The 9,401-nt window shown below is 40.6% G+C and overlaps 1 protein-coding gene across 1 annotated transcript in view; it reads left to right on the plus strand.

Moving 5' to 3' along the window:
• Positions 1 to 361: 361 nt before the first annotated feature.
• Positions 362 to 9,401, plus strand: part of MATN3 (matrilin 3) — a 16,235-nt gene continuing 7,195 nt past the window's right edge. The window contains exons 1-5 of the mRNA XM_019474962.1: positions 362 to 419; positions 2,068 to 2,637; positions 6,300 to 6,422; positions 6,857 to 6,979; positions 8,184 to 8,306. Coding sequence (XP_019330507.1) covers positions 362 to 419; positions 2,068 to 2,637; positions 6,300 to 6,422; positions 6,857 to 6,979; positions 8,184 to 8,306 — 997 coding nt within the window. The remainder of the gene's footprint in view (positions 420 to 2,067; positions 2,638 to 6,299; positions 6,423 to 6,856; positions 6,980 to 8,183; positions 8,307 to 9,401) is intronic.

Raw genomic sequence — 9,401 nt, forward strand, 5'->3', positions numbered from 1 at the left:
GGCCTCTCCGGGAGCCACGCCGCGGCAGGTACCGTACTCCCGCGGGGGCGGCGGGAGCTGCCTTCTGCCCGCAGCCGGCTACCTCCTGCGAGGGGCTGCGCGCCCCCCGGCCAGCCCTGCCCAGAGGCGATGCTCCCCGGCTCGCTCGCTACGCGCTTTGCTCGCTGCTACCCAGCCGCTCGGGGTACCCCCTGCCCTTGCTTCTCTGAGGATGCTTAGTTTTACAAACGATTACGGGAGAGTTGTGCCCCGGGGACATCTTGCTGTAGCTGCAGCGGTCCACGGACCATGCGCTTCCAGGCAGAAGTACCATCTACATTTTTTTGATGCAAAGCTGGCCTTGCTAATCTTTAGAACCTACATGACTGTTCTCTACCTGAGTTCACTTCTCAAAACGTCTCTTTCAGACTCACGGAAGGGTCAGGCTGCTGAAAAGTTTTTTCTTTCCTAATCTGAAAAAGATAATTCTTCTGCCTACAAATCTGGGATTTGGTCTTTTCTTTGTAGGACAAACATTGTGTGTCTTTTTCTTTCATGTCTTAAGCTATGCATGCATGCACAAACATTTCTCCATGTTTTCTCAGCTTTCCAAAGGGCACAAAGCCATTCTTCTAAATCCTTACGCAAAAACTGAGTTACGGGATGCATGTAGAATTAGATATGATATACCTGGACGGGATCCTAGATTCGTTCAGTCTGTTACTCTGTCCAAAGGCAGAATCAACTCTACTGCTGTGTTTCCTGATGGAAGAAAGATATATCTGTGCAATTTGATTTTTTCCCTCCCTTTTCACTTGCACAAGAGAAAAAAGTTTTTTAATGCATTGAAAAAAAAAGTGCTGTTTTCACCTCTACTTTTAAGAGACTTGTGAAGAATGTTGTTGTTTTTTTTTTAAACTGGAATGGAATCATAAAAATCAACCTGATAGTAGCTAGGAAAGGTGTGTCCCATTCCCAAAAAAGCTCTTCAGGTAGTATATTCAAACTGAACACCTCACATTTTGCTATTTAATGCACTGTTGATCAGGAATGTCTCTTTTGTAGAAATATTGTGCTTTTGGGTTGTCTGTTTTTCATAAACCAGCAGTACAAATCCATACCTTGATGGTACAAACTAAGTTCATGGTATCGTCAACGTCAGGTCAGGGTATCGGGACGGAAAGTGTACAGCTTAGGCTGCCTGCTGTTGCTGTCTTGCTTATTTTTCGTCTTCCTAGAAGTCATGCTTGTCTCTGATCTGAGCTATGGCTTTTCTGTTTCAGTCTACATTTATATGTCAGTGAGGAATTTTAGAAGTTAGAAATATTTGTGTAAATGTTCATTTTTACATGTAAAATTACTTCATAAATAATAAGTTCCATTTTTTTGTCTGCTCTAGAAGCCTTTACACAGTAACAACTTCTAAAGAAGCCTTTATCACAGCATCATTTCCATCTTTTTTCCTGTTGGTCTTTATTTCTTCTTGTTGTGTACTTTGGATCGTGAATTACAAACAAGAAATAATTCCTAATCAGCAATCTATATTGTTACTATCCTAAAAAATATTGTTAGCATCTGTTCACCGTGTAATCTAGCCAGTTGTTTTACCATTTTATTTCTGTAGCTTGTAAAAATGGAATTCAGGCTTTATCTTTATAAAAATAAAAAGTAAGTACATTTATATATCATTGCTACATTTCTATGTTGGCTGTTACATGCAAACTACAACCCTTTGTTTCAAGGATAGTTAGCCATTTTGTGGGCTCAAATGTGGACCCATCTTTTAATGCTTAGAAAAGGTCGGTTATTTATTACCTGTCAAAGTGAACATTTAAGAATTTATATAATAATATAAATATATATTATTTATTTAATGTATATACACATTTCTATTTTATTGTATATATATATTACATATATGTAAAATAATGTGTTGCTCACTCTAATTTTAAGCCTCTTCCTAGAGAATTGAGAGTGCCAGCATTTATCTGGTAGGAGTAGTTTGCCATGACAGCTCTCACTGCCCTAGGGTGAGAGCTCTGGTCCTGTGTAGGAGATGACTCAACTGTTTTCCTTCCTTCTTGACAGACACTGCCTGCAAGAACCGGCCCCTAGACCTCGTCTTCATCATAGACAGTTCCCGTAGTGTCCGACCTGAAGAGTTTGAGAAAGTGAAAATCTTTTTGTCAAAAATGATTGATACTCTGGACATTGGGGAAAGAACAACCCGTGTGGCAGTCATGAATTATGCTAGCACTGTCAAGGTAGAGTTTCCCCTCCGGACCTACTTTGATAAAGCATCTATGAAGGAGGCTATATCTCACATTGAGCCCTTGTCGGCTGGCACAATGACCGGCCTAGCCATCCAAACTGCCATGGATGAAGTCTTCACTGAGGAAATGGGCACCCGGCCGGCAACCTTCAATATCCCCAAGGTGGTCATTGTTGTGACAGATGGACGACCACAAGACCAGGTTCAAGATGTGGCAGCAAGCGCCCGGACAGCTGGCATTGAGATCTATGCAGTTGGGGTAGACCGGGCAGACATGCAGTCCCTGAGGATAATGGCCAGCGAACCACTGGATGAACACGTCTTTTATGTGGAGACCTATGGTGTGATTGAAAAGCTGACATCCAAATTCAGAGAGACTTTCTGTGGTAAGGTGGTCAGTCCAAGAGGGTAGTGTAATTTGGCTCCTTTTGGCTCCTGCTGTGGTTCCACTCCCTAAGAAAGAAGTTTCTCTTTTTGAGAAGTGTTACGTATCACGTTTAAGTATTTCCTTTGCTGTCTGTTGGGAAAACAAGTCAACCCTTTTATTCACTGAAGGCCAAGTAATGACCTTGAATTTTGAATAGTGACCTTACCACGCAAGTAACAGACCTGATTTCAGTGGACCTCCTTGTGCAGTTGGTCTGATTTAGTGCAAGAGAAAGCACGGCAATCTGGCCGGGATTCGGCTATGTATATTTACTGACTTACTGAGAGCGCACACCAGAGCTGTGCAGTCCGCTCATTTCTTCTCCCATCCAGTTGGGAAGCAAGGAGGGTGGAAGTGTGGTTCTGAAAGGCTCCTTAGATTCAGAGTAGAAAAATCAGTGGGGCAGGTGACCCGCCACACTAGCTTGAGAAATTTGGTGCAGAATGAAGTGCCCGAACACAACGGCAGGTCATCTCGGGATGGACTTTCACTCTGCAGGCATTGCTGGGCTTTTTCAGTGTGCCAGACTCACACCTTTCTCTGTTTCTCTGCAACTTGATTTAGACAGGGAGCTGTGTCTGTACCTCCAGTTGGATGGGTTGAATTTGCTTCGCTCTTTGAGGACTGGTCTTGGAAAAATGCTGGATGTATATTTGGTTTGGGCTAGAACTCCACTAACGATGCTAGGCCAGTGTGGGTTGTTATTGTCCTTCACAGAAAAAAAAGGGTCATGTATCTGGACTATTTAGACCTGCCTATAGATAGCTATGCCACAGCCCTACCCACAAAAATCAAACGACAACTTTTTGACAATTAAAAGACTTGTATGGAGTAGATTTTTCTAGTAAATTTCTAAGGAAATTACTTGTAAAATAATTCTCCAGCAAGTAATGGGTAAAATCAGGTGTAAAGAACATTGTAAGAGAATTAAAATAACAGCCATTGCCTTGGGAACTTGGTTGGCAATGTGTTACTTTGTTATTTCAGAGCCTTACTGAAAATTACCACCATACCTTTTGAATACGTTTAGAGTGAACAGACCTCTTTTTCTAGGTATGAAATAAATGTGTAGGACCATCTGTAGACAGGACACTTTGCCCAATAATTAACATAGGAAATGCCTTGAGGTTTGGTTTGACATCATGTTGTGCTGCTGATGTGACCACATCTTCTCTCTGGTAGCTGGAAGTGGGTACCAGAGCCCACCTACCTGGAGAGCTATGTGTGCTGTGAACACAGCACTAATTTTCCACCTATGTTCTCGCCAAAGCAAGTCCTTTCATAGCACCGGAGAAAAATCTCTTGTTCTTAAGAGTAAACGTACAGTTTATTGTGCTGAAGCATAGGAGTTACGCCCCTACTAAGCTGGAGGATAAACCAAAGAGAGCTCACACATACACACTTCCAGTGTAACTCTGAGTTGCCTGCATGCAATTAGCCAGAATCTGTGGGGTTCATGGACAAAAATGGGGTAAAGGGAATAGTTTTTCAAAAGGTTCCTGCAAACCGAATGAATCTAAGAGGGTCTTGTAAGACAGTGTGGGTAAACTGGGTCTTTTCCAGCTCCAGACTGCTTTTTGGTCAGAAATCTAGACTCACCAGTGACAATTTTTTCTTTGCTTTGACCAAGCCAAATAAATTTGTAGGGTGAACTGAAAACAGGAAAACTAATGTTCAGGGGCAAAATACTTGGCTGAGATCAAGTTCTTGATGCACTGAGAGCATCATTCAACATGAGACCATCCTGTAGGTGGAAAATCTTAACCTTGAATTGGTGTCCCAGTCAGTGGAAGCTTGACTTTCCTACCACAAAAATCTGACTATTTGAGTCTGAGCTTCTCAGTTATGGTTGAAAATATCACCCACAGATTTTGTTCATAAGTCATGGAGATGAATTCTCTTACTCCCAAGGGTGTAGCAGAATGAAAAGACACTGCCTTGGTTTGAGATTTGGTTTTGCCAATGGAAATACAAGACGCGCTTTCTGTCAGCCTTATTAGGGGACATCTAAATCTTCCATGTTTTAGAAAATGGGCAATGTTGTCTTGCATTCAGAAATACATGAGAAGATTCAAGCACTCTTGCTTCTCATTTCTTATCTCACCACTATTGCTTTGGAGTTTGATTTTACTAGTAGTCAATATCCACATCATAACTACTGATCTAAGTAAAATCTCAGGTTAATAACAGACTTGTCTTCCCATTTTTCTCCTTTTCCCTTTCATTTCCTCCTCCTTTCTTTCCTTCCTTTCCCCCTTTTTTTCCCCTTCCCACTTTTTTCCGCCACCTTTTTTTTCCTCCCCCCTTTCCTCTCCCCTTCCCTTTTTCATCTCATCTAAATTTAGTAATCTAAAAATCATCTAAGCTTAAGTGAGTATCTAGGATTCCTTTACAGTCTGTGGAGAGAAACAGAGGCATCTTGAGGTGACCAAAGAAGCAGCAGACCCAAAGCTAAATACACTTGAGAAAAATTCGTCAGAAGTTAATTAGTTAGTTACTTAGACCGGCTGTGAAGGAAAAGACTGTCAGCACACACAGTGCACTGCAGAGACAGCCCAGCGTTACAAGTCATTTTGTCTGTCCTGTCACCACAACACACACATATCAGCTGCCATCCATCACGCTGCTTTTCGTATCACTGTTTTCTGTTTTCTCAGTCTGATGAGACAGCCTTACTGTCTGCTGGGGAATTAGCTGGTCCCTGAAAATTGAATCTCATTTTGTAGTTTGCAGTTTCAGCTTCTCAGTTCCCTGAGGTTTGGACATTATTTCTGCACTGTCCCTCAATTAGGAGATTCACGTGCCTGTAAAGGTACCTTACTGGAGAAACTTTCCTCCATATCCTCTTTTGGTCTTGACTTTTTAAACCTGATGGAACAGGGCAGCTGCAGCCCTCCCATACCCATCTTGCGCCAGTGGGTTTCTTTGTTGGCTGATACATCTGGACCATCATTACGCAGACACTCTCTTCATCCCTGAGAAGACAGTGTGTTACCTTAGTGCCTCTGAGTCATTTTTCTTTTCCTCCTGGTCTTGATGCTCTTTCTATTGCAGTTTATTTTATTTTATTTTATTTTATTTTATTTTATTTTATTTTTTGTGCTTTCCGTCACATTTCAGTTTACATGGGAGTTTTTTACAGTGCAGCAGGAATTCATAAATCAGGTTGTATGCCAGTGAGCAGAAGTTAGTAAGCTGCCAGACGGTGACTGATATATTTTGGGATTATTTAAACTGGTTGTCTGTAATAGAAAGGGACTGGATGCAATAAGCCAGAAGGTCCTTTTCATTGCTGAGTTCTCATTTCTAGTGTAATGTTACTAAACGCTTAAAATCTCTCTCTCCCTGTTGTACCCTTTTCAGATTAATCTTATCTTTCTGCCACCTCAGGTGGTGAGTTATTTCAGTGCAGTTGTTCCAGTGTTGTTTGCGATCTCTTCTTCTGGCTACAGAATGATGCAAAAGATGCCTGTAACTTTTGTGACGGTGACACAGCACTGACATTTACTACTACTAATCCAGCAAACACTTCAAGATGTACTTTTGTAAGCACAAATTATTAATGAATGTTTCTCTCCTTTGGGATGACTGAAACGCCTTTTCTGTAAATGTCCTTTGTAGCTGCGAATGTGTGTGCACTTGGGACCCATGACTGCGAGCAGGTCTGCGTGAGTAACGGCAGATCCTACCTTTGTGATTGCTATGAAGGCTACACTCTCAATCCGGATAAGAGAACCTGCTCAGGTATTACTCCTTCGGTAAATGTGTTCAACTAGAAAAAAAATCACTTTTTAAAACCATAATTGGATTTGAGAAGCTACTTGTGTACTTCTGTTGAAACAGTGAACATCTGTATCTCCTTCAATAATAATAAATTTAATAATAAAGAATAAATAAATAAGTCTACTGCAAGTAATGGTGAGAAGTAGTTTGATTCCATCACCATCCTTTTTATTATGCCTACGGAACCATTCATTAGGGCCAGATGCCAAAACAAAGTCTTCAGATGTAGACACCGTATAGATATTTTCTCTTACCACATATTCTAATTCCTTCAATTAGTCTTGCCATTTTTGAGCTGATTCCAAATAGAAATATATTTGAAAATGTGAATATGCTCTCCACCCCAAACTACTTTTTATTAACAATGAATTGTTTCTCCAATGTGTGTCTTGCAGCTGTGGACATGTGTGCACCTGGAAGGCACGAGTGTGATCAGATCTGTATGAGTAACAATGGATCCTATGTCTGTGAATGCTATGAAGGCTACACCCTGAATCCGGATAAGAAGACTTGCTCAGGTAAGAGTTAAAGGCCACATTAATATATGAAACTCATGGAGACGTGGACATGTTTTCTGAGAGTTACCTTCATTGTTTCTAATTGAAAAATTGCTTACAGACATCAACTCTTAAAATGAGAATTCACCTGCACACTTTCCCCTTGGTTCCAGTAACAGTAAAATTGCATTTTTCTTTAAATGTGTCGATTACAGAAATGCAATTTGGCACTTACCTACCATTTTATGGTCTTCACAGTGATGCTTCATAAGCATCACTTAGTCCCTGGGAGAGGATGAACCTATTCCAGAGATGCCCACCAGCACTGTGTCTCCATTGGAGAGTGAGTGCCACGACTCCATAGAGAACTTAAAACCTGATGATTTTCCCCTGTCCTCTCCATCTCTCCTGTTGAAACTCATTTTTTTTACAGCTTGCTGCTTCTGCTTCCAAGCTGTGCAGGGCTCTGCGATATAGCAACCCCAGTCTTACACCAGCAGCAGCTTCTTGAATTGTCACTCTGAAAAGTTAGCCTATTATAAAAACTTTTTTCCCCCAAATATTTCTCTGGAGTTGTTTCTTTAAATCCAGAAGTTTTGAGCAGCACCAGCCGTAGGCTAGCTATAACTGGTAAGTGCATCCCTCCCTTTGAGAGCACATAAGCATCTTCTCACTGAAGTTTTCACTACTCTTATTTCTGAAGAGAGAACATAATCTTCTAGTGCTCCTGCTTTTTTGTTTGTTTGTTTGCTTTTGTTCTCACTAGGCTTTATATCTCTTTGCCATTTAATAGCATTTCTACATATCATGCCTGGCTTTTTGTGCCTGCCTTCAGCTCATGGATGAAAATATAAAGTTAAATTTGGATTCACCATAGTTACTGCTAATATTGCAAGAAACAACTTCTGCCTTGTCACGTGGCAGGTTATTGCTCATCTCAGTACGGTGTTTTAGCTTCATCAAGGCTGTTAGAATTGCTGATGAAAATCAGATTGCGTGAGAGGTGGTAGAGTAATGTCTTGCAGTCCAGGTATCTGCCTCCTGCATTAAATAATTAGTACTGAATTCAGTTGTCTGCAGCATAATATAATAATGTAGTAAGGCACTGGTTGAATCCTAATTTGAATCCTAATTAAATTGTACTTATAAACGCTGAAGCATTTAAAACGCTTGAGTGTCTGGGAGGGATTAATAGCTTTCTTCTCTAAAACATGGTTCACCACAGCCATGGACATGTGTGCACCTGGAGGGCATGATTGTGCACAAGTCTGTTTGAGTAATGATGGATCCTACAGCTGTGACTGCTTTGAAGGATACACTCTGAATCCAGATAAGAAGACTTGCTCAGGTAAGACCTGATCAAGGAAATACTGTGTTCAGCTAAAAACAAGTAACTTCAAAAAATCAGGTTAATTTATGTAATTTTTCTGACAAATTATCCAAGAGTTTCTGTACAATTCCTGAAAACACAGTGCAACTTTTTTCCTACGTGTTTCCAGTAATAATTTGAGACCCACGAGTCGTGAGTGTGATCACTGTTTCTGGCGGATGTGTTTGGACCTTAAAAAATACTTCAGCCTTAGAGCTCTAGAGGATAGCGGGAAATGTTCTTTCCCAGTGCTGGGCTCTTGTGGAGAATAGGAGCGTAGGGGTAGCTGGTACTTAAGGATGTACATATAAGTATATAGTACCTACAAATTAATATGTATTCTACATTATTTTCACTTGATTAGGATTTGAACTTCACTCTTCATTTCTTTGGATGTCTCACTGATGATTTATTTATGCAAAATCATTTTTTCCACTTCCATCATAATCTCTTTCCTTACTACATTTTGTGTGACAAAGCGCTGAACCTAGGTTTCCGATTCCAGGAGGCTCCTAGGCAAATCTCTCCAATTAAGTCGTATGTCTCACGTCTCAAAGAGGCGAAGCCAGAGGGCCTCAGTATTTCTTCCTGCCTAGTTTAGGAGCTGATTTTGTAAATATTGTTCCTAAGATTAACTCTCACCTGGCATTACATAGATTCAATAAACATCTGTGAGGGAATGTGAATTCAGTTAGGCATCCCCTTTGGGAGTCCAATTCTGAAAGAAAGTTTGTTTGTTTGTTTGTTTCTTTCTTTCTTTCTTTCTTTCTCTCTTTCTCTCTTTCTCTCTTTCTCTCTTTCTCTCTTTCTCTCTTTCTCTCTTTCTCTCTTTCTCTCTTTCTCTCTTTCTCTCTTTCTCTCTTTCTCTCTTTCTCTCTTTCTCTCTTTCTCTCTTTCTCTCTTTCTCTCTTTCTCTCTTTCTCTCTTTCTCTCTTTCTCTCTTTCTCTCTTTCTCAATTCAGTTACATCCCCTTTGGGAGTCCAATCCTGAAAGAAAGTTTCTTTCTTTCTTTCTTTCTTTCTCTCTCTCTTTTTTTTTTTTTTTTTTTTTTTTCTTTTTTTCTTTCTTTTTTT

Source organism: Aptenodytes forsteri, unplaced genomic scaffold, assembly GCF_000699145.1.
Source record: "Aptenodytes forsteri isolate BGI_AS27 unplaced genomic scaffold, ASM69914v1 Scaffold138, whole genome shotgun sequence".
Classification (NCBI taxonomy): Eukaryota; Metazoa; Chordata; class Aves; order Sphenisciformes; family Spheniscidae; genus Aptenodytes; species Aptenodytes forsteri.